Source organism: Onthophagus taurus, chromosome 11 (genome assembly GCF_036711975.1).
Source record: "Onthophagus taurus isolate NC chromosome 11, IU_Otau_3.0, whole genome shotgun sequence".
Lineage (NCBI taxonomy): Eukaryota > Metazoa > Arthropoda > Insecta > Coleoptera > Scarabaeidae > Onthophagus > Onthophagus taurus.
Genome location: NC_091976.1, coordinates 14,897,649 through 14,923,313, shown reverse-complemented (window position 1 = coordinate 14,923,313; position 25,665 = coordinate 14,897,649). Strand labels below are relative to the sequence as shown.

Sequence of the window (25,665 nt, the reverse complement as noted above, 5' to 3'; positions counted from 1 at the left end):
AACGAACATAAACAATGGAGGTGGAGGAGAAGATGAGATAAGGGAAGACACTACAGACATAGCAACTGAAGAGATAACAATGGAAGAATTAGGAGAGGCAATGGTGAAGATGAAAACAGACAAGGCTTGCGGCAAAGACAAGATATACTCGGAGATGATACAATATTTGGGAATATTAATAATAATATAAGGGAAGGAGTGGCTTCTAAGTATATACAGGCTGTATCTAAATTGATGCGAAAGATTTTAAGGGGTGATTTTTCAGCGAAAATTAAGGGGGTCTTTCATATAACTTTTTGGTCAAAACCACTTCTCCTCCTAGTTATATAGCCCTCTAAAGCTAAGGGAAAAATCTGCAACTTTCTTATCTCTTGATATTTTACATCTAACAAATTGTTAATTTGATCACAAAAAATAAAATAATGCTGAGATCAATTTGACATAACTTCATTTCTTTGACTAACAATAACCAATCTCTGAATTAATTCACTTGAGTCTGTGAATTAGTTTATTTTGTTGTGATTAAACTAACAATTTTAAAAGAAAATATCAAGAGACAAAAAAGTTGCGTATTGAATCCCTCTATTTAAATCATTTTTAAATAGAAAAACATAGACGCATTAAAAAGTTCTGATGCAACGTATTATAGGAGTTGATCATTTCAGCCCCTTGTAATAACATTTTCGGGTAATAAAAATCGTTAGAAAGTGTCATTTTATTAGCAACAGGTATCTGCCAAATTTCATCCTTCCAAATTCTTCCATAGTTGATTTATTAAAGAAAAACTATTTTTTCCCTAATTTTAGAGGGCTGTAACTTGGAGGAGAAGTGGTTTTGACCAAAAAATTATATGAAAGACCCCCCTTAATTTTCGTTGAAAAATCATCCCTTAAAATCTTTCGTATCAATTTAGATACAACCTGTATAAAACCGCATGGGAGTCGGAAACAATCCCAAAAGACTGGGAAGATAATATCATCTTACTAATACGTAAAAAAGGAAACTACTCGAACTGTGAAAATTACAGAGCCGTATGCCTATCATCTACAAGTTACAAGTTATAAACAAAGATAATAGAAAAAAGGTTAAGAAGAGTAGTGGAAAATAAACTAGAAGATGAACAAGCAGCATATAGAGCAACCAAACAAACGAACGATAAAATACATATAATCCGAAATATCAACGAAAGGAAATGAGCTATACCGATTATTCTTGGACCTAAAAGTAGCTTTTGACACGGTTAACCGTAATATTATATGGATGTATCTAGAACAACTAATGGTACCACAAAAACTAACACTAATAATTGAAAACTTATACAATAAAGTCAATTTGATTTTAAAATATGATTGATGAAGATGAGTAACATAGAATTAGCTTTTGCACTCAGTTTATCGTGTACACTGTACACGAACCATGTGCACCACTCAACAGACACCAATTAGTACACGTCCGTGCACTTGTTCACTCAATTCAATATGACTTTAAAATATGCATTACAGTTTCCATTCTTCTTATCGGTATTTGGATACATTATATTTTGACATAATACGTTGATGACGATGTGAAACATATAGTGGCTTTTGCTCTCACGTTATAGTATACAGGAACAATGTGTAGCAGGCAATAGACATCAATTAGCACGCGGCAGTGCACTTGTTCAGTCTCAATTTCACGCAACGGACGCCCGGCGTCGGCTGCAAATCAGAGATAAAACGGTCGGGAGCCGTCTGCAGTTTGAGCCCGGGGTTTAGTTTCGCGAACCATTGTATCAACGTAATCGGCCTCCAACACCGTTAATGGAAATTGTCACGTTGTTGCGTAATTCTCTTCACAAAGTACTTAAAATTCCAGTGGAAAAGAAAAAAATTAAAAATATTTGAGGGATTTTAAAAATATTAAGGAGTGAGCAATAGCTAAGTCAGCAACACAACAGGAACACATGCCGATAACAAAGTTTTAAAATTTTTGGTGCGTTAAACATTTTATTAATAAAGTTGATTAAGTAACGTGAAATCGCAAGGAAGTTACGGCGGAAACGTTAAAATACTTTTTGAATTAGTGTTAAATATTACTATATAAGACTTCGTTGAATGCAAATTTCAACCAGTTAAGCACTAGTAATGTTAAGATGAACTTAAAACTAATTTTAGGCTTGATTCTACCTGTAATATTACTACATATACTTATGGCCCCTCCAAATGCCTCCAACTGGGAGATCATATTTGGGTAAGACGAAACTAATTTATTTTTTTATTTTAATTAATAATTATAATTTTGTTGTAGTCCAAAAGGAGAAAAAGTAAAAAGCAAACTTCAAAAAGGTTTAACAGCTGTATTTGGATTTCGATTTTTAGCACCAACTTATGGATCATATTTAGGACCTGCCAGAGGCCCACTAGTTAAATGGATTGAGCATTGGTGATAAAATAAAATTAAAAATAAATGTACAATTTTAATATTTTTTTACAATATTTATAATTATTTAAATACAAAATTATAATTTACTTAAATAGAAGTTAAAGTCATGTTTCTTTGAGATTAAGAACAAAAGAAGTTTCGAAAGTTACCTTTAAAGATGTTTTGATAGTTTCGGTCACGTGAGTGGCGTGTTTCCTAAACCGGGGGACGGAGACCGTTTCCGGTCAAGCAGTTTGTCGCGTTCCTACCAACGGGGGTGCAATTAAAACCGGCGGCGGCGGTGGTGGCGGTCGCCGCGACGAGAATTACATGCAAATCTGGCCCATTACTCTACCAACCCGGACTGTATCGCTTAAGCCATCTAATAATTCATTGGTGGTGGCGGACGTCTCACCCAACCAAACCTAACTCTAAATTTCACAAGGTAACATTTTCAACCAATTCAAATTTCGCAATCAAATCATTGTTTTTACCAAAAACTTTAGTGATTTAAAATTGCCTTTTTTTATGCTTAAAAACAATATCTCATATCATTAAAAAAAATAATGAAATAAAAAGTGCCTTTATTTCAATTGAAATTGTTTCCATAAAAATCGTATACATTCTTTTTGTTTCGTTCTTCGTTCGGTATTTAAAGCTAATCTCGTTCCGATAAAACGTAATGCATTTAGTTGGTTTAACGTTGAGAACACGATTTGGAGAGAGGTCTGGGTGTGTTGTTTGGATCGTGAGCCTTAAAGGAGCCGGTTTCTTTTTCAATTGTATTGATCCCGAAGCCGGCACCCAACCGTTCCAAGGTCCGATACCATTTGCTTTCAATTAATTAAGCAAATATTTACGTGCGATAATAGCGTCGGAGTCTGCGTATACCGTTTACGACTACTTCTAAAGCCATAGGTTGCTCCCCTCTTTCAACGACATTAACAATTATTTATTTATTTCGAGATCTTCTTATTTACCCAGCTGACATAAACCAAAAAAACAAATATCATTGACGATAAAATCTACTTACTTATTTACTAGGAAGAGAAAGTAAAAAAGAAATAATTTATATGATTACTCATATGTGTACCACATTGACGGTAACTATTCCGTTTTTTGCATCAAATTTTTTACCAACTATTTAATTTTAATTTTAGTTGTACCTGAAGAAGGCTACTTGTTAGCCGAAACATGTTGTACTGAAAAAGATAAATAAAGAAATCGCATCGTTTAGTTTAGAAACGTTTTCTTACTCTTTCATTTAAAACGTAGCGATGATTGAATCTACTTTAGGCAAGTTAATTTATATGTATTTAAATTTTTAATGTATAAATCGTATTACTTGTTGAATAAGACCAACAACGTTTTCCTTTGATAAAAAATTGGATTTATTAGTGACGTATACTTTACTCGTTTTGTGCAGAAAACGGGAGAATATTAGCTAAAGTCTCCTATATTCAATCGAGGTATCCGTCTTTACATAACATATATACTGTGTTAATTAATTATCGTACCATGCAACCAAATACGCAAATCGCGTATTGCAATAGCAATACTGTGATATTGGTTGCATACTTGCAAAGATGACGTTGGGTACGATAATTAATTAACATACCTTATAGTTGTTGAGATGAACATTTTTTTAATTCATCAATTTTCTTCGATAGTCATTAAAACATCGTTAAAAATCGAACTCTTAAGATATCTTGATGAAATGTTCGTAATTTGCAGTCCAAAGTCATTAACCCAACCATATTTGAAAATCTCTTCATATTTGAGACAATATTTTTGAATATACGTAGAATTTTTGTGATTATACCGGCTGGTTCATTTAACGTGAGACAAGCGATTATCTCGAAAACGGTTCATTTTACATAAAAATGAACCAAATGAAAGCTGTTCTGTGCGAAGGGGGAAACCATATGACGATAAAATTTTTTGATCTTGACCTTATTTTCAAGGTAAAATCTGAATCTATGGATAAAACTAAAATATGTAATTTTAAAAAAATTACCGTGTGGTTTTACCAGTACGACGGCGAAACATCTTTTGTAGATAAAATCCAAATAATTTTTTTATTCAAATAGTTCTAAATATTGTTTATTTATTAAAAAAATGATTAAACTATACTATTAATCAACAAGTATAAAATTTATAATAAATGTTCAAATATTTCCCCACCCACTTCAATACATTTATTAACCCTTCTACTAAAACTTTCGTTACATCTTATCCCTAGGATAGGTCCATGTAGACAGCCCCCCGACATACTCAAAAATAAAAAATCTTTATGCTAACGTATTGTACTAGTTTTGTACCCTAATGTATCACCAACGAAAACTTTTGTACCCCTACGGTTTTTAAACTATAAAGTTTTTTGTGATGGGGGCTGTCTACATGTCAGCCCCCGACATTTTTTGTCAAAAACGAACCTTTTAGTACACTAAAATATTGTACTAGTTTTGTACCTTAATGTACCGGTGAAAAAAAGTTTTGTACCCCAACGGTTTCCGAGAAACAACCCCTTTTATAAGGCAGGGGCTGGCACAAAATTACATTCTGGCGATTTAACTTATAAACTTGCCATTTTCTGTAAGTTATAGAATTTTATTGTAGAGATAGGTATCGACAACAAATTAAATTTTCTTAATTATTCAATATTTTATAGTAATTATTAATACATATTTTGATGGAATAAATGTACTGTGTAGAAACTATTTTTTTATGTTTTCTGTACGAAGTTAACATTTAATGGCTGGTATTCCCCTGTTTAGATTTCTTGAAAAAGCCATTCATGAATAAAAAGAACACTACAACGTTGAATCTATTACAGTCACCGCCTTATAAAAGGGGTTGTTTCTCGGAAACCGTTGGGATACAAAACTTTTTTTTTACCGGTACATTAAGATACAAAACTAGTACAATACTATAACGCACAGAAAATGGCAAGTTTGTAAGTTAAATTGCCAGAATGTAACTTTCAGCCAGCCCCCGCCTTATAAAAGGGGTTGTTTCTCGGAAACCGTTGGGGTACAAAACTTTTTTTCACCAGTACATTAAGGTACAAAACTAGTACAGTACTATAACGCACAGAAACTGGGAAGTTTGTATGTTAAATCGTCACAATGTAACTATCTGCCAGCCCCCGCCTTATAAAAGGGGTTGTTTCTCGGAAACCGTTGAAGTACAAAACTTTTTTTCACAGATACATTAAGGTACAAAACTAGTACAATATTTTAGTGTACTAAAAGGTTCGTTTTTATCAAAAAATGTGGGGGGCTGACATGTAGGCAGCCCCCCATCACAAAAAACGTTATAGTTTAAAAACCGTAGGGGTACAAAACTTTTCGTTGGAGGTACATTAGGGTACAAAACTAGTACAATACTTTAGCATAAATTTTTTTTATTTTTGGGTATGTCGGGGGGCTGCCTACATGGACCTCCCTAGGATGCATAAACCGGGCCTCTCAGGCCCGGCGAGATTTTAGTTACTCATAATTTTCTTAAAATAATTTCAGTCGGCTTGAGCATTTAGATATGTTCTAAACACGTCTTTATTCAATACACACTTGATTCAAAAACATTCAAGTGTAATTAGCAATCGAAAAAAAAATCGTTTCCATTAGCACCCCGTATTTGCATAAACCGGGCCTCCGAAGCCCGTGTACTACTAGTTACTATAGAACAGCGGTATTCAAACTAGGTTCCGCGGAACCCTGGGGTTCCGTGGGCCATCCCCTAGGGTTCCGTAGGCCATGCCCAAATATTTCTTTATATAAGTCAATAAGTCAACCCCTACTTATTCAATAAGTATACTAATTTTAAAAATTCAATATTTTTCATAAAGATGGATAGTTATAAAAATGAAACCGTGCTTATAATTTTAAAATTTCGCGCTGTAAATGTTACGTCACAATCGTTGGAGTCAGCGGATCACTGTCTCACGTTTGCAAGTTGTAGCTTGTAGCTGCAGTAGCCGCAGTAGTGTAAAGACTGTAAGGCGATACAGGCACTATTGCATTTATTTTGACGTACTCTTTTGTGTATGAATACGTTTTTTGGTTATTGTTATATGAACTATATTGCCAAAGCAAAGGTAAGTGTTTTCTAATATTTAAAATTTTCTATTTCAAATTTTTATTCGAAAAATAATTTTTGCCTTTTATCCATGTAAATGTAAATTTACATAGTTGAAAAAAATATAGTAAATCATTTTCGTATAAAACTTCATCTCCTAATTGGTTGTAAGGAGTATATTTTTAAATATTTGCAATCCCTTTGCAGATGGATTTTTGGTTAAAAACGGGAACGTTAAAACGTACTACTGAAAGTCCTTCAACATCTGCAAGTAATGTAAATGACACTACATTGTTAGATGAAGTTCAAGAAGTACCCATCGAAGTACCTATAACAAAGAAAATTAAAATATCTGAAGGTATAAAGACGCGAAAATATGATGAAAATTATTTACAATTTGGATTTACCTGGGTAGGAGATGCAAATGAACCGAATGGCCTTTGTGTAGTATGTGAAAAGTTAATATGTAACAGCAGTTTGAATCCGGCAAAATTAAAGCGTCACCTTGAAACGAACCATGCAAATCTTTGCAACAAAAGTGTTGAATATTTCAAACGTAAAAATGATGAATTGAAGAAGAAAACAAAGACATTTTGTAAATGTCTGCTCTCTGATAACGCGAAATCACTTGAAGCTTCATTCCGCATTAGAGGCTTACACAATTACCGAAAAATTAATAAAACCCTGCATTAAGGATGTAATATCTTGCACATTTGGAGGGACTTATCTGGAAGAAGTGAACAGCATTCCATTATCGGACACCACAATTGCAAGACGAATTGAAGAAATGGCATTATTTTGTGAAAATGATTTAATAAATCGTATGAAAACGTCGAACCATCCTTTTGCATTGCAGTTGGATGAAACCACAGATGTTGCAGGATTAGCTGTGTTAATTGTACTGGTACGCTATGTTTTTAATTCTTCAGTGCAAGAAGATATGCTCTTCTGTAAACCCTTCGTAGGAAGGATGACTGGAGAAGAAATTTTTAAACTGATTAATTTGTACATGGAAAAACATAAAATAAGTTGGAATTTATGCGCGCATATTTGTACTGATGGAGCAAAATCCTTATTAGGTCGCGAAAAAGGAGCAATATCGCGAATTATTCAACTAGCTCCTCATATTAAACATTCCCATTGTTGTCTTCATAGGCATCAATTAGCGGTAAGACGTATCTCGTAAAAACTCAAAGATACGTTGGAAGAAACAGTGCAAATTATAAATTTTATAAAGAAGGAACTAAATTCCAGATTATTTGCTTTGCTATGTGAGGGGCTATCTAGTACGCATAAAACTTTGTTATTGCATGCAGAAGTACGCTGGCTTTCACGTGGTAAAATTTTAACTCGGTTTGTAGAGTTGAAAGATGAAGTCAGATTATTTTTAAATGAACATAATCACAAATATGCAGCAAAATTGATTTGTGAAATATGGTTACAAACCGTATGCTATTTGGCAGATATATTCTCTGTTTTAAATGAATACAATAAATCACTTCAAGGAATTAATATCAACATTATTAAAATGCATGATAAAATCAATTCATTACTACTGAAATTAGATTTATGGGAATCTTACGTTAAATCAAATAACGTGCAATGTTTCCAAATGTTAAACAGTTTTCTAATCGAAAATGAATTAGTCATAAATAATGAAGTTCGACAACTGATTGAGGAACATATTATTCAATTAAAACGGACAATACGAATATACTTCCCAGAAACAACAGAATCGTATGAATGGATTAAAGATCCATTTCAATATTACAATAAATCTGGGAATTTAATGTTGAAAGAAAGAGAACAATAATTAATAGATATATCAACGGATTCAGTTTTGAAATGTGCATTTGACAGAAAAGGTTTACTAGAATTTTGGATAAAATTGTACGCAGAATATCCAGAAATATCAACAAGAGCATTCTAATCGCTCTTAGATTACTGCCTTTCGTTTCTACCTATTTATGCGAACATTCATTTTCAATATACATAGGTAGCAACGACAACAAAATACAGCAATAGGCTCGATGCAGAAAATGAGATGCGTCTACAAATAACAAATATTTTACCAGATTTGAATATATTATGCAAGGGCAAACAGGCTCACCCCAGCCATTAGCGCATGCAATCTAATTTTCTTTTAATTTTGCATTTGTGTTTTATTTTTGTACTTTTATAATAATGAACAATGAAAATATGTATTTTTTACCAATTTACTTGTTTAACATTCTAAAATTCACATAAGTAATAATTTGATATTAATTTTTTCTTAAGGGTTCCGTTGAAATATATATAACTGTAAAGGGGTTCCGCGCCTCAAAATAGTTTGAAGACCACTGCTATAGAACAAGTGTCAACTTGTTCATTACAGGTTGAGGGTTATTATAATTTGTCAAACACTGCTGCGCGGAATTGTGCGTGTCTGTGCAAGTTAAAACGTGCATTACTGTTGGATGTATAAAAGTAGGTGCAGCTGTTTTTCATTCAGTTGGAATAGAAGTTGGATTGAGTGAACTTGTGAGATACCTATGATAATGGCGTTAAAAAGGAATGTGAAAAGCGTGAGAATGTGATGATCTGCCTTCTGAAGAAAGTGAAGTGTTAAAAGCAGAAAATGATGACACAGAAGATAGAAATTTCGAATTGGTTCTGATCATGGTGACGATAATTCAGAGTATGATGTTGATGATATTGGTAAGCCTTCAACGAGCGGTTACATTGCTCCAAATGGTCTGGTGTTTAGTTTGGAACCTCCAGCAAAAAATAAAATTTAACCACACAACATTATGTATTCGTCGTACGCCAGGACTAGCAAGGAAACATATGGCTGCAACACCAAAACAAGCGTTTCAGTTATTTGTAACTCCAGTTATTGTACAACAAATTGTGAACTGTACTAATTTAGAGGGCAAACGTGTTTATGGAGCAAAAGGAAAACCGTGGAAAGATGTAACTGTTGATGAATTTCTTGCAATCTGTAGTTTACTTATTCATGCGGGAGTTGACAGAAGCTGGGATGTTCCTGCGAGAGAATTATTTTGTGATGAATTTGCCAATTCTGTATACCGACTCACAATGTCCATATTTTGTTTTGAAGAAATACGAAGATTCGTCAGATTTTACGACAAGAGAACCCGGAATGCGTGTTTGGAAACCGATAAGTTAGCAATGGTGTCCTACATTTGGGATTTATTCATTCAGCAATGCAAAACCTGCGTCATACCTGATACTAATGTAACTATTGATGAACAACTCGTTGGGTTTAGAGGTAGATGCACATTCGTTCAATATATGCCAAGTAAACCGGCAAAATATGGACTTAAAATATTTTGGATGTGTGAATCTACGTCTGGTTATGCTTTGGATGGTTTAGTTTATGTTGGTCGCCAGCCCGGAGAACCTCCACATAAAAACCTGGGGCTTGAAGTAGTACAAACTCTTGTGCGTGGCATTCATAATTCTGGTCGCAATCTCACGATAGACAATTTCTTCACTAGTGTTCCGCTAGCAAGTTATCTGTTGGATAAAAATATTATTGTTGTGGGTACACTACGTCAGAATAAGCGTGACATTCCGAACGAAATGAAAGCCTCAAAAGATCGTTTAGTTTACTCTTCATTGTTTTGTTTTCAAAATAACGTATCCATGGTAAGTTACGCACGTAAAAAGAACAAATGCGTAATTTTACAAAGCACCATGCACCACGACGTATCTATCAATGACGACGCTAAGAGGAAGCCTGAAATCATCTCTCATTATAATAAAACAAAGGGCGGTGTTGACATCATGGATCAAATGGTGTCGACATACACGTGGAAGAGGCAAAGTAAATGATGGCCCATGACATTTTTCTTCAACATCATTGATGTTGTAGCACTCAATGCATATATGTATAGTCTTTACGAAGGAACATCCAAACTACAACATAGGAGTGACTCACAACCGCAGAATGTTTTTGAAAAATTTAGCGAAGGAATTAGTGATACCACATATGCAGAGAAGATCTACTAAGCCTAACCTACGGCGTACTGTCCGGGAGTGTATGAGCAGATTTATTGATTACAATAAATTACAACAAAATTGCAAAGGCTAACAGGTGGCTGGGTCAGACAACATCACAAAGTAGTGATGTCTGCTCTTCCCCCAGTCCCCATGAACACAACATATTGCTTCTAAGTAAGTAGTGAAAATGAATACAGCGCACAAGACAAAAAATACAAAAAACAAAAATTGAATGCATGAATAAAGCAAATAACAAATAAAGCAAATAAAAATTAAAAGTTTACTCTAGAAAACCTAAATTGATTCCATCTGGTGCTTACAGAGATATCGCTTGTATTTATATTTAAAACTCGACAGGTTCAATATTTTTAATGAACGAGGAAGGGTATTCCAAAAGTTTGTCACACAATAAGTGAAAAAATTCCGAAATGAAGCCGACGCGTGACGAGAAACTGTAAGTCCATCTTTTCGACGAATATTGATATTGTGGATGTCAGTACGATACGATATCTTCTTGCTCAGATAAACAGTTGTTTTTTTATTTAAAATTTTAAAATAAACTGCTCCCCTGTGAAAAATGATCCTGTTATACATATTTAGCCACCCACATTCTTTTAACTAATGTGAAATTCTGCAGTACTTTCGAATTCCATAAATTAGTCTTAAGCACCCATTTTGGACATACTGCACCCGTCTTCGATTGTCCCCAGTTATGCAAGCACCATAGACCGAGTCACAATGATTACAATTGGATAAAATCAAAGAATCAGTCAGTAATCTTTTACTGTTCTCATTTAATACATGCCGATATGGATAAAGGGATTTTAATACGCAATATGATTTCTGTAGTAACTTATTTATATGTGAATCAAATTTTAAATCATCATCTATTAACAAACCCAAATTTTTCACAGTGCGTACGTGTTGTAGTTCTTGATTATTTACACAAATGTTAAGATTGTCATCAACAAATTTCCTATGATTTCTGTTACCAAATACTATCACATTAGATTTGCTGGAGTTTACTTTTAAGCCATGCGCCTCAGAATGCGCCTCAGAACCAGAATTTCAGAATTTTTCTGATTTTATAAACGAAAAATTTTTTTATAAATGAAAAATCAAACTGTTAAGATATCATAATGAAATATCCGTAATTTATAGACCAAAGTTTGTCATGGACCTAACCGTATTTGAAAATCTGTATTCATATTTGAGATAGTAATTGTTAAATGTAACCAGAATTGTTGTGATTTTATAAAGTTGTCAATTTTCTTCCATAGTCTATAAAAAATCGAATTCTTAAGATATCTTAATGAAATATTCGTAATTTATAGTCCAAAGTCTGCACATTATCACTCACCTAACCGAATCTAATAACGAAAATCTCTGCTCAAATTTGAGAGAATAATTTTTGAATGTAATCAGAATTTTTGTGATTTTATAAAGTTATCAATTTTCTTCGATAGTCATTAAAAAATCATGAAAAATCGGATTCTTAGGATAGCTTGAGGACAACTGCACGATTATTTATTTCAGTTGCAACTCTATTTATTATATCATCGTCAAAGAATAATCTGAAGTAGTCAATAGGTTTGGCATTATTGCCCAAATTCGATATAAACGATGCTACCCCCGTGAATGGAACATCTACGGGATCAGTTTCCGTGTTAGCCCAATCCGACTCATTATCAAACTCAGACTACAAGGCTGGTGTAGCAGGAGGTGTAGAACCATTTGAATTTGTTACATCATCAGTAGAAGAGCCCGAATCGTTAGGTGATAAGTCAGCCAAACTTGCTAAATGTGTAGGTTCATCATCGGAAGGCAAACTTGGGGAATACCCCAAGTTTATCTATGAACATGGAATTAGGTTATTATGAAATTGAATAATTCAACCCAATCAAAATTTCAAAACTATACGAATAGTGGAACCTAAAAAAGTTCTAATGAATCAGTTATGTGAGACATCCTGTATTTAAATACAACTGTTAGCGCTCATGGAATCTGTGAGCGCTAACATTTATCTTTTCGATGACATAGATAGAATCCAACTTGGGCTATTCCCTAAGTTGCTCTATTCCATGTTCATAGATAAATTTGGGGTATTGCCCGAGTTGTCTATACGATATACAAATCAAGGACGGTAGTTCTAGTTTAAATTGTTATCCAGCGCTAGATTGTTATACATGTGTTTTTATTAAACTAATAGTAGTACTAACACTAAATCTAGAACTAGAAACATTTCCGGTTTAGCCGTCTTAAAAGACGTACCATGTGTTAATTAATTATCAAACCCGACGTCATCATTGCAAGTATGCAACCAATATCACAGTATTTTTATAGCAATACGCGATTTGCGTATGATGCGTATTGCACTGTGATATTGGTTGCATACTTGCAATGATGACGTCGGCTACGATAATTAATTAACAGACTGTACGTCTAAACCCGTATACTGATGTATTAAATAGATAATATTACATAATAGCAGGAATATGCAAATTTCATAGAAATATTTCCAAAAAAAAACCGCGTTGGACTAACGGAGAAAATCGCCGGCATTATGCCGGAGTATTAACCGGAATTAGGCGGGGGGAGTCGTTTAGTTTAGACCAAATTATAAGTAGCGTCACGAGCACTAATAGAGGTGACAAAATGGGAAATTGTAAAATACAGATCAAGAGCTGCGCTGACGATGTATGCTGTTCAAACTGAAAACAACCGCAAAACAATTCAACATGCAAATTTCTACCCAGAAAACATAATCAATGGTCATTTCCATAGCCTCAACACGATGCAAATTGGAGGTCGATGGGAAAGTCGATCCGACAGGTTATGCAATAACACCAGACATGAAGAGAAATCACAGGCAACCAAAGCCGCAGATATATCCGCCTACGGGACATCAAATGGCGGAAAAACACATGACGGTAAAAAGCAAAAGTAAAGATTCATAAACCCTGTGTAAGACCACTGCTAACATACGCAACCGGCACAAGAGCCGAAACATCAACAACCAAACAAATCATGAGAGCCACAGGGATGAGAACCCTAAGAACTATTATAGGATTAAGCTTGCGTGGCAGGGTAAGAAGGGAGATGATCGATTTTGAAAAGTCATATTTAGTTCTTATAACCTTATAATGTTGCCCGATATATTTAACATTTTCAAGTATTTCAACGTTTTCGATTAACATTAAAAGTTTTTGAAAAATCGTAGTTTCGGAATAGTCTCCCGAATAGTCAATAAAAAGCGAAGTTTTCAATAAAGGTGTCCAGTAAAAGGTAGACGGTAGCTACACTTTACACTAAGGGAAGATGTCAAATACTACCTGAAATACATCCTATCTGGAAAACATCCTCAAGCTAAACTCTAGATTCCACCAATCTTGAAAATTTTTACTCGTCTCTTAATGGATTAAACACATCCATTAAGAAGATGTTCTATTTGATGTTCAAAAAAAAACCCAAGTGAACGAGGATGTCCTATAAGGTTGTAATAGGAACATCGCAACATTTTGGGTCCAATGACAATCAAAAATCCCTTCGTCACCCTAAAATCTACACCTTTCCTACCGGATCCATTTTCCATTTTCCACATCATATACCCTTGACAAACCTTACAACACCACAAACAATTAAGACATAACAAAGTGACAGAACCTGGTACTAATTAGATAATTTTAAACAATGACGATAATACAGATTAAATTTTTTGTTCACAAATTAATTTAAATTTAAAATGTATAAAACCAGCTAACTTCACTACACATACATAACCTCAAAAATAAAAGAAAAGAAACACATAGCGCATATTGTTGCATGGTAGGCTTATTGGATATTTCTGAATTAATAACTGGGTAACAAGGAAGAGAAGAGTTAAATAATCAAGATTAAGAGAATAACAGCTTAATTAACTAACTAATATGTCTTTTAAAAATATGTCTGAAATATTGTCTGAATATGAAGATGATTAAATGTATTGATCGAAACCGGTAGAGCTGAAAATTAAAAAAATCCATCTATAAATACACACAGTTTTATTGCATTTACATTCTATATGTTTTTGGGGAATAAATCCACTTTTTAGTTTCTGCTGTATTTTAATATATTCAAGTATAAATGATTAAATCTTTACATGCCATGACCGTTAACTCGCGTCTTCGCCATGACACCCGCTTCGTGTTGTGCGCAATGTGCACCGTTTTCAATACTACCAACCCAACAGTACTCAAAACTTAAAAATATTAATGTTACTAACTCAACATACCGCCGCCGTTGAAAGTACTAACTTTCAAGATAAAAATAGGTAAGTATAACGAAAATCTAAATATTACATGTTATAGTTTTTTAGGTACTTCAACGTCTATAGGAAGAACGCACACCTTTTTAACAGCCCGCTTCACAACACCACTGGTTGTTTTTACACTAATAACTCGCACAATATTATCACTGCCAGGATGAACTTCAAGAATTCTTCCCAGTCGCCATTTCAACGGTGGAGTGTTGTCTTCCTTGAGTAATATTAGCTGTCCAATCTTAACGTTTTCTCCAACAGCTTGAGACCATCTGCCTCTTTGTTGTAGGATGTTGATGTATTCCATAGACCATCTTCGCCAGAAATGTTGATACATTTGTTGAAGTTTGTTGAATTGATTCAGTCTGTTGAAGGGGATATCCATAACGTCTCGCTGAGGAATCGTATTAAGAGGTTCTCCAATGAGAAAATGTCCCGGGGTAAGAGCCAAGAAATCATCAGGATGTGTGGATAAAGGAGTAAGTGGTCTAGAATTTAGTATTGCTTCGATTTGAGTAAAAATTGTTGTTAACTCTTCAAAGGTTAAAACGTTACAGCCAATAATTCGTATAAAATGCGATTTAGCCGATTTGATAGCAGACTCCCATAAACCTCCAAAATGCGGAGAACGTGCCGGAATAAATTGCCAATCTATGTTATTTCTCAAGCAAAATCTTTCAAGTTTATCGTTGTTATAGTCGATTACTTTTTTCAACTCGTTGAGATAATTCTTAGCGCCAACGAAGTTAGTTGCATTATCCGTGTAAACTCGTTTACATAAACCTCGTCGAGATACGAATCTCTTGAATGCGTTTAAAAATGAATCGGTGCTTAGGTCTGATACCACCTCAATATGTACTGCTTTGGTTGCAAAACACACAAATAAACACACATATGATTTAATGATAGTTCTGTTTCTTAATTTCCCATCTTTGCTGTTGAATGGGCCAGCAAAATCTATACCCACTACATAAAATGGTCTTATAGCCGATGTGCGATCTCTAGGTAAATCACCCATCAAATAACTGGGACTTACTGGTTTAGTTCTAAAACATACAATACATCTCCCAATCACCCCCTTCACGACAGTTAAACCGCCAACAGGCCAAAATCTTTGTCTGATGCAAGATAAAAGTCCCTGTGGGCCAAGGTGCAAATTTCTCAAATGTTCCTCACGTATAATTAAATTAGTCAAAGGATGTCCTTTAGCCAATATGATTGGATGTTTGATGTCGTAGTCATATTCTGAATTACGCAATCTACCACCAACTCTTAACAATCCATCTTCGTACATTGGATTCAAAGACAATAATTTACTACTTTTAGGCAAATTCTTTTTAGCCATCAATAAATCAATCTCAGTTTTGAATTCCTGTCTTTGCATGACTTTCAAAAGTCGCATAAACGCGCTTTCTAACTCTAGTGTAGTTAATTTTGCCTTTATTTTATTTTCATTAGGTTCTCTCAAATTATTGTAGAAGCGCATGCAATACGCAACAACTCTTTTTAATTTATTTAATGATGAATATTTATCAAAAATGTCGCATGTAATTGTACAATGGAAAGTTAGTTTATTTTTTTTCTTTTCTGGTAACTCCTTAGGAAAGTTCATGTCAATATCAGGATAAGTTTTACTCTTTAACCATTTCGGCCCCTCCCACCAAAGGTTAGACTTTATTAATTGAGAAGTCTCGATACCTCTAGAAATCAAATCTGCAGGGTTCTCTGCACTGGTTACGTGCTTCCATTGTGCATGTGCTGTTAGTTCTTGTATTTGCGATACGCGGTTTGCAACAAATGTTTGCCATCTCGAAGGATCCGCATGTATCCAAGCAAGCGCTATGGTGGAATCAGTCCAGAGATAAACCTTAGTAATTTCTGTGTTTAATGAATCAAGTAGTTTTTTCACTAGTTCTGCCAACAATAAACAACCATTGAGTTCCAATCTCGGCAATGAAATTTTCCGTAAAGGTGCTACTCTCGATTTGGCGCACAATAAACGAATCTTTGTTTTAGTTTGGTTTATGGTTTTAATGTAAATACATGCTCCGTAAGCCATTTCAGAAGCATCGCTGAAACCATGCATTTCTACCATTGCAAAATCTGTTAGCAAAATGTGTCGATCAATTTGTAGTTTTGCCAAATATTGCAATTCCTCATAAAGCCTCTTGAATGATGTGTAAAGTTCGATAGGTACAGCTTCATCCCACGTGATTCCCAGCTGCCACAAACGCTGTAAAACTACCTTTGCTTTGATCGTAGAAGGAGATACAATACCAAGTGGGTCAAATATCTGAGCAATAATTGACAGAATAATACGTTTCGTTAATTTCCCGTATTCAACTATAGGTTTAATTGAATACTTAAGTGTATCGTCTTGTGAGCACCATAAAATTCCCAGCGTTTTTACATCCTTAGAGTCACCTATTAGATAATCCACGCTTGTTTCATCGCTTCCTTGCAGAATTTCTTGTGAATTCGAATTCCATTTCCGCAATTCAAATCCGCAACCATTTAAGATCTCACTTAAGTCATTTTTTAATTTCAATGCTTCTTCCAAAGTCTTTGAACCTGTAATAAGGTCATCAACATAGAAATCGTCGATTATAACTTTAGCTATGTTAGGATGTTTATTTTGAATATTTATGCCAACTTGATGCAGACTGCGAATTGCCAAAAATGATGCTGATGCGGTGCCGTACGTTACCGTGTTTAATTGAAAATGCTCCAAATCATGTTCAGGACTTTGTCGCCATATAATACGTTGTAAATTTCTCTGACTAGGTATGATGTTTACCTGTCTATACATCTTTGCAATGTCACCGGTTAATACGTAATTATGTTCTCTAAACCTACAGAGAATGGAAAATAATTCCTGTTGTATCGTAGGTCCAACCATTAGAGTATCATTCAGTGAAATGCCAGTACTTGTTTTTGTCGAAGCGTCAAATACTACTCTGAGCCTCGTAGTGCTGCTTGTATCTTTAATTACTGCGTGATGAGGTAAATAATACGCATATGTATCGTCGCGATTTACTCTTGTCATGTGTCCTAATTCTTGATATGCACTCATGAATTCGGAGTATTGTTTCCATAATTCTTGATTCTTGAATAACTTTCGTTCCAAATTTACAAATCTTGCTTCAGCAGTTTCAAACGATGTTCCTAATTCGCTAATATTATCTTTCGTTGGCAGTTGTACCACAAAATGTCCATTGTTGTCCCTTGTGGTCGTCTGTTGATACAGATTCTCACAATATTTTTCCTCCGCAGAAAAAACCATTTGTGCCGTACACTCTTCAACCTTCCAAAATTTTTCCAAGGCCCTTTGAATCTCGCAGTTATTTATACATACGTTGCTGCGCACCTTTTGTCTTAAATTTGTACTCATAGGCCCGGATACGATCCATCCCAGTGTTGATTTCTGTAGAACAGGTAAACCAATTCCGAGTTTAATTTGACCCATAGACAACAATTCAGCGAATAAGCCAGCGCCTATTAAAATATCTATTTCTCCTGGTTGATGGAATTTCGGATCAGCTAACCTAATGTGTCGCGGTATTTCTAATTCTTTGATGTTTATTGGAACATTTGGCAAGTTATCAGTTATATCTCTTATAACCAAAAATGATAAATCAATGGTGTATGAGTTATATATAGACTTAATCTTGGTATTCGTTCCATACTTAACATTAAGGTTGCATTGACTAATACCTGTTACCGGTACGTTTAAATTGTAAGTATGTAATTGCAATTTTTCTACAAGCTTCATTGTCATAAAATTCGACTGCGAGCCAGAATCTAAAAGTGCCCTAGCCTCACACCATTTTCCAGTCGCATCTTTGATGTGAACCTGCGCGGTTGCTAAAATTATCGAAGTATTCTCCAATGCTTTCATGGTATGTGCGGTTGTAACACGTTTTTCAGTTGTGTGTGTATTTGTTTGTGTATCATAATGCAAAAGCGTGTTATGTTTTTGCTTACAAGCCTTACATGTGGACAAAGATTTGCAATCCATCGAGAAATGTCCCGAACGAAGGCAATTTAAGCAAAGCCTGAGTTTTTTAACTTCCTCAACTCTTTTGCTTGTAGTTAATGCTTTGAATTTATTACAACCGTAAATGATATGATCGCCCGATTCACAAAAAACGCACGTTTTGTTGTTCGTGGCTAAATTTGCAATAGTACGCTCATTCTTCTTTTGTCCTATATGTTTATTCGTTTTGTTATGACCTTCTATGGTTTCCAGAATACTGCATCTATTTGTAAGAAAATATATCATACTTTTTATGTTTGGTACATCATTATTAAATGTCTGCCCCGCGTGCTCCTCCCATTTCATTTTAGAAGCGTCATCCAATTTCTTAAAAATCAAATGTGTAAGCAACGTGCTCCAGTGCTCTACTGGTTCACCTAAGGCCTTTAAAGAACGAGTGTGCCTGTTATAACTATCAATTAAACGTCTTAAGTTTTGATGAGCTTCTTTTGTAACCATCGGTAATTCAAACAAAGCCTTAACGTGTGTTTTTACTATAACCGCCTTATTTTCGTATCTTTGACGCAACATATCCCAAGCAATCTTGTAATTTTCCTTTGTGATTTCAAGAGATTGAATGATATTCGCTGCTTCACCTTTTAAGCAACTAAATAAATAATGAAATTTATTGATGTCATCTACATAGTTGTCATTGTCAACAAGCGATTTAAAAGTATCGTGAAAATATATCCATTGATCATAATCTCCGTAAAATTTAGGCAAATCCAACGTAGGAAGTTTAACATTTTTATGAAAATAACCGTCGCTCGGTGCATAAGCCGTCGCAGCCCCCGCCGAACCGATCGTTTCATCGTTTATAGCGCTTTTACATACGGTGTCATTATCTCGCTCTTGAATAAATGTTGTCGCCTCTGCTATTAATTCATAATATTTTGTTTCAAATATTTCGTATTCGTCATTATACTCGTCGTCTTTGTTTAGTAAATCGATCGCGTTTTGTATTTTGTTAAACTCATGCAAAATCTCTTTAATGTTTTGTAATCTGATTTTCAATTCGTTTAATTTTTCCGTTGTAATTTTTTCGAGAAACGTCCCGAAACGCGTTAATTGTGCCTTGAGCAGTTTCTTTTTTGCCAACAGAGGTTTGAGTTCCTCCATTTTGTGAAGCAATACTCACGAAAAAGGATAAAAATAAAAAAGGACTTAGTTTACGTTTTGTGTTTTCTTTCAGGAACCCACCAGTGACCGCCGCCGATGAGTTGACCTCGTGTCGTTGTCGAAGAGAAGAACCAAGTTCCGATCGCCGGACCCCAGCCAAGATGATGCAATTCACGAATTTTTTTTTTAATTTTTAATGTCTTCACTGTTACTAATCCATGCTCGAAGGACCAATGTTTTTGGGGAATAAATCCACTTTTTAGTTTCTGCTGTATTTTAATATATTCAAGTATAAACGATTAAATCTTTACATGCCATGACCGTTAACTCGCGTCTTCGCCATGACACCCGCTTCGTGTTGTGCGCAATGTGCACCGTTTTCAATACTACCAACCCAACAGTACTCAAAACTTAAAAATATTAATGTTACTAACTCAACACTATAAATTGCTTAGGTATTGTATAGAACACCGGATTATACAGATTACCGGTAAAATATACATGGAATTCTTTGATTATAATAAACATTGTCTCTCAATTTCTTTTTGTAAATGAAAGAAAGGAAAATTTTTTTAGGATTGTAGTTTTAAATGTTTAAAACATAAGTGCTTCTTCTGTTTGTGTAACAGATGCTTCTCCGGTGGCGGCAAAGTCTAGAGGAGGGTCGTCGAGACAAATAACTTGTTAAGCGTAATTAAGCCTGTCTCTTAATTAACACAGCGGCGACGCATTCCTAACAAGTTGCCCGGGCCGTTTTGGGGGCAGGACTTCTTGAAAAAGCTTAACAAAGGAAACGAGTGACTCCCGAGAATCTTGAAATACAACCCCGAATAACATCTAACCTTTTTGTAAACGACGGCGACGACGTCGAAGAGTCGCGTTGTTAAGAAATTCCGATTAAAACAACGACATCTTTTGTGATCATCTGGACGTGTATGCACAATCAAACTCATTTATAACTTTCTTCTCCATTGTATGTGGAGAGACGGATTAAATTTAAACCGGGAGGTGGAGGTTTAAAAGTGGGACGACAACCGGAGTTAAATTCGTATTCAACGGGCAATTAGAATGGAAATTGAAACATCCTTAGCTTTTCTTTGTTTCTTAATAATTAATCGGCAAACAACCGGGAGACTTTAAGTGCCTCTTCCCGAACGAACTCAACTCCCTATCCTCCCCGGCTTTCCACCCCGCCTTTCGCAATCTAGGGAACGTTACGAAGGAGACAGCCCCGTAGTTTTAAAGTCCGTTGCGAACACGTTTTAAATTGTAAATTGCTTCGGGAAAGAGTTAAAATTTACTCGAATCTGATTAAGTGGGAGTGGGGAAGAAGTCGTTTATAGATCTTCTTGCCGTCATTTGCATACTATTAAGCAGCCGTTCCGAGAAGGGAGATTTCCGAAAAAAGGCTTGATTAGTTTGTTCGATTGAAACGTAATTAATTTCTTATAAAAACAAAAAGAGCAAAGGCAATTTAGTAATTATTATTTTTAATTTTTTTTTGTAGAATTTTTTCAGTTAATTTTCTTTACAGAAGTTTTTCTTGTCAATCTCGCATTAATACATTTAACACATTAATCAAAATATAGTCAAAGAAGTTAAATTGTTAGAGATGCATATGAATAATAAAGGGTGTTAGCAATATGTTTCTGAGGTGTGATGTAAAATGTATTATATCTCTATGTTTCGTGTTTGAACCATAAAGATTATATGATCCAACTGATTAGGACAAATTACAGAGGAAACTAAGTTGCTTTAGGATAGCTTCTGATTGTATAGCTTTGACGAAGTCATACCTTGTTAATAGCGTTTGATCTATTTTTTTCTTAATGGACCGCTTACTTGATCAACATAATTAAGATGTGGTACTATGCACAAAGTTGTTTCCTTAAGATAAATAAATGCTCTGAAAAATTTACACTGCTTGTTTAACAAGACACTATGGTTTTCGAGATGCGATCTTTTCATATCTATGCCTTCTATCGAAGCTTTAAAAGGTCAAATCAGTTGCCACAAAACATTCTGATGTAAAATCCCGAAGGGACCTTCCCAATTTATAGGGACAATGTGTTTGTATCAATGTTCATTGAGAAGGCCAAAATAAACCCTTGGTTGCTTGGGTACGAACTTTCTGGAGTTTATCACCATTGTTGTCCAACAAATTAACATTTTGTATGGAAACAAACATTCATAATCTACTAACACCAATCTCCTGTAGAATATTCCACATTGTCTGTTTGTTCTTGCTCACAACCTAGTCCAGTCTAAGGTTCGGTAATATGGATTTTTATCAAGTCTCTCAATAGATCATGTAGGTGTTCGTAGGTTTCTGTATGGTGCTATTTAAGACCCGTTGAATTTTCCACAACTCTTTTTTTTGAATACCTATTCTTAGCAAATTTCTAATTATTCTCCCATACTTGTCCAGTTGTTTATTAATTTCTTCTATGTACATCAGACGTAATAAAATGGTAGTTAATTTGCTAACTGTTCAGAAAGAAAGAATTTCGATGAGAATATGGAAGAAATGGAGAAGAGGATCGAGAAGAGGATGGAGAAGAATGGAGAAAAAGATAGCAGGAACGATGGAGATCTGGAAAAAAGAAGAATATCGTGGATAGTGCGGAACTAAAGAATGATGTGATGAAGAAGCTAGAAAAAGAATACACCTGGAAAGAGGAGAAGTTGAAAAGGGTAACCAGGCTGAAAAACACGAGGGTATTAATAGATGGAGGCTCGGGGAGGGATGTTGAAGTGGTAAGGAAGAAGATCGGGGGGGCAGGATATAATGGAACAGGATATGATCGGTGTGGCCTAGGGTGATACTCTATGATGTGGACAGAGAGATGAGCGAGGAGGTGTTGTTAGCACAGCTGTGGGGTAAAAACATGGAGCTAGGGATTGGTATAGGTTGGGATGACTTCAAAAAGGAAGTCAAGATATTATTAAAGACTGGCAGAACGAAAAGGGGGGTAGTAAATTATGTTATGGAGGGCGTCGGTCGAAGGATAAGATACTGAATGGAGAAGGAAAGCAGATGCAGAGGTGGGCGGAGGAGGAGGGAGGGGAGATACTGAATGGGAATAGGGAGGAAGGAGTTGAAGGGGAGTATACTTATACGGGTGCATGGGGGGCGTCCGTCATAGATTATGTGGTAGTGGATCAAGGAATGTGGGAGAGGGTGGAAAGATTTAGAGGGAGCGTTGCTAGAATCGGATCAACAACCTCTAAAAGTGTGCATAAAGGGAACGGGGGGAAGAGGGAACAGAAAGATAATGGAAGATAATGCGAAACACATTAGGGCAGATTGGTCATTATAGGTGAAATTGGCAATCTGGGATCAGAAGGTGGAGGGGGTCGACGAGTTGAATGAACTGATTGAGGGGTTAGGAAAGCGACATTGAAGAAAGAGAGTGGGCGATGGAGGGTTAGGCTAGGAAGGAACGAATAGTGGGATAGGGAATGCAGAGAGGCGAAGAGAGAAACTAGAAGGAGATTGAGACAGTGGCAGAGAGGGGATTTAGGGATAGATAGATATATAGAGGCCAGGAAAAAATACAAAGAAGAATGCAAGAAAAAGAAGAGGGAGGCTGAAAAGATTAGGGGGTTGAAAGAGACAAATGAGGTATGGAGATACTTAAAGAGGATGAGAAAGGGAGGCGAGAAAGTCAGCAGAGATATACAAATGATGGAATGAAAAACCTACTTCATGGCAATGTTGGGAGGGGTGGAAAAGAGAAAAATGGGAGAGGGAGAGCGAGGGGTCCAAGGGAGAGAAGCAATAACACTGAAAAAAGTGGATGTAGTGTTGAGACGATTGAAGAAGGGAATGGCTCCAGGATAAGATGAGATCCAGAATGAGGCATGGTTGGAGACGATGGAGACAATGAAGAAGATGCTATAGAAGGTAATAAATGACGTATGGATAATATGCCCATTGTATAAAAAGGGGAGTAAAAGGGCGGTGAGCAATTATAGAGGGACCACCATGCGAACAATCACTGGCTGTATAAAAACTACTCCCATACACTGACTTCTTGCTCTCAGCCAAAATCCACCGCCCAAGCTGAGAAGACAAGCGCTTTGGCCAGAAAAAACCAAAAAAATATTGTTCAATGGATAACTTTCAATCTACAATTACACCCAAGTAACAAGGCCTCATCTACACAATGAGAACTTTAACGTAGAGGGACTGATATGGAACCGGCCATCATCCCCGAAATGAGTCAACACCTGAACATAGTTATCTAGCAAGCTAGTTGGTTTTGACTTGCATCGGCACAACCGCAAACAGGACTCTATCTCACTCTATAAATGGAACAAAGCATCGTACCCCATGTGTAACTGCGGCAGAAAAAACCAGACCTACATAAAAACTGCGAAATATCGGCATTCCCGGATGCCGGGTTGGATGACTTTTTCAAACTGTTGCGAGCGGTAGTCGAATGAATTGACAACTTGACAATCAACTTAGTAACATCGTAAAATCTCTGATATTCAGTGTATTAACTGATGCGATTTTTTATTTAAGATTGTTCTGCCAGACACCGTGCAATACTTTCTCTCAAACAGCTAACTTTATATGTAGAAAATAATTTACAGATTGAATAAGAGTGCATATTTTATGCGTATTAAGAAAATAAACCATCCTTCATTATATTTTATTATCATTCTATCATTATCAACAACCGCATTTCTAAGATTTTCAGAAATCGTTACAGAAGATAATTTAAAAAGGTCAAAGTCCAGCCCAATATTTATGTCTTCTATGATTAAGAAATCGTCTTCTTCTCTCTGCTTCCATAAGTTAACTTAAAATCTGATGTGACAAATACTAATTTAGTAGGAAGATTTTCCAATTAAAATCTTTGACAGTCTTTGCTGTGTTTCTATTGTCTTGTAATTGTCACAATAATATCGTAAAATGAAGATTTTTGAAAATATTCCCTTACAAAGTTCAGGATAAATTGGTATAAAAGCATAATATAAAATCATCTGTAATTTTTTTTCAAATTCACAACATTCCTTGACAGATTTAAAACCTAAAATAAAGTTCGTAGTAAATATTTAATTTTTACTTTTCTTTTAAATCAAAATAATTTTTTTTCTTAAATAATTTTTTTTTAACTCAAAGACAAATTTATTATTATCACCTTCAGGAAATCGTTTGTCTTCTTTGTTCACCTTAAATCTGTCGCGAGCGTGATTTCAACTCATTCAAATCGACTAGGAGAGATAAATCGTACCGATAAAATATGGATTCCGGTTTGGGCTTTGTGTTAATACCAAAGCCGGGCAAGCCAGGGACTATCGCACAATGCAGGAAAGAATGATACATGAACGTCCGCTGACCACCAGTCGACCGTATTCTATGCCTATAGTGCTATTGATTGATACCAACCCCGGATTTCAAGTAATTTATCGCTATACGATTACAGCTTTTTTGCACGATTTTTTGTACTTTTTATCAACACTGTATATACAATTTCATTCCCGTATAGTGACGATAAAAATAAAACAAAACTATACCTTACCTTCATTTAGACAAGTAATAATTAAACGCTTTAAACCGACATGTTTCTCCTTCAAATATTATATCGATTGTGTAAACAGAGTTTGAAACGCTAATTGAGTTGAATCATTTACGACATAACCTAATTGCTTTCTTAAGCGAATGTATCATTAATGACGATTATGTAAGCGGAAACCGTAAGGAGTTGCTCTAAGT

The 25,665-nt window shown here is 35.3% G+C and overlaps 3 protein-coding genes across 3 annotated transcripts; 2 read left to right on the top strand and 1 right to left on the bottom strand.

Moving 5' to 3' along the window:
* The first annotated feature begins 6,475 nt into the window (after nucleotides 1–6,475).
* On the top strand, nucleotides 6,476–7,666 carry LOC139432124 (zinc finger BED domain-containing protein 5-like). The gene is made up of 3 exons (XM_071200470.1): nucleotides 6,476–6,499; nucleotides 6,688–6,891; nucleotides 7,115–7,666. Exons 1-3 carry the CDS (start codon nucleotides 6,476–6,478, stop codon nucleotides 7,664–7,666), a joined length of 780 nt encoding a protein of 259 aa, XP_071056571.1.
* A 1,640-nt stretch (nucleotides 7,667–9,306) lies between these two features.
* On the top strand, nucleotides 9,307–10,317 carry LOC139432123 (piggyBac transposable element-derived protein 4-like). The gene has a single exon (XM_071200469.1). It carries the CDS (start codon nucleotides 9,307–9,309, stop codon nucleotides 10,315–10,317), a length of 1,011 nt encoding a protein of 336 aa, XP_071056570.1.
* A 4,508-nt stretch (nucleotides 10,318–14,825) lies between these two features.
* On the bottom strand, nucleotides 14,826–19,937 carry LOC139432122 (uncharacterized). Its single transcript, XM_071200468.1, has one exon. It carries the CDS (start codon nucleotides 19,935–19,937, stop codon nucleotides 14,826–14,828), a length of 5,112 nt encoding a protein of 1,703 aa, XP_071056569.1.
* Nucleotides 19,938–25,665: the final 5,728 nt, after the last annotated feature.

Bases quoted from the DNA above. Each gene is read 5' to 3' on its own strand.
- LOC139432124 (XM_071200470.1), top strand. From the start codon at position 6,476: ATGAACTATATTGCCAAAGCAAAG. The intron at 6,500-6,687 runs GTAAGTGTTTTC...ATCCCTTTGCAG, and splicing joins ACTATATTGCCAAAGCAAAG to ATGGATTTTTGGTTAAAAAC. The intron at 6,892-7,114 runs GTAGGAGATGCA...AATCACTTGAAG, and splicing joins TACAATTTGGATTTACCTGG to CTTCATTCCGCATTAGAGGC.
- LOC139432123 (XM_071200469.1), top strand. From the start codon at position 9,307: ATGGCTGCAACACCAAAACAAGCGTTTCAGTTATTTGTAACTCCAGTT.
- LOC139432122 (XM_071200468.1), bottom strand. From the start codon at position 19,937: ATGGAGGAACTCAAACCTCTGTTGGCAAAAAAGAAACTGCTCAAGGCA.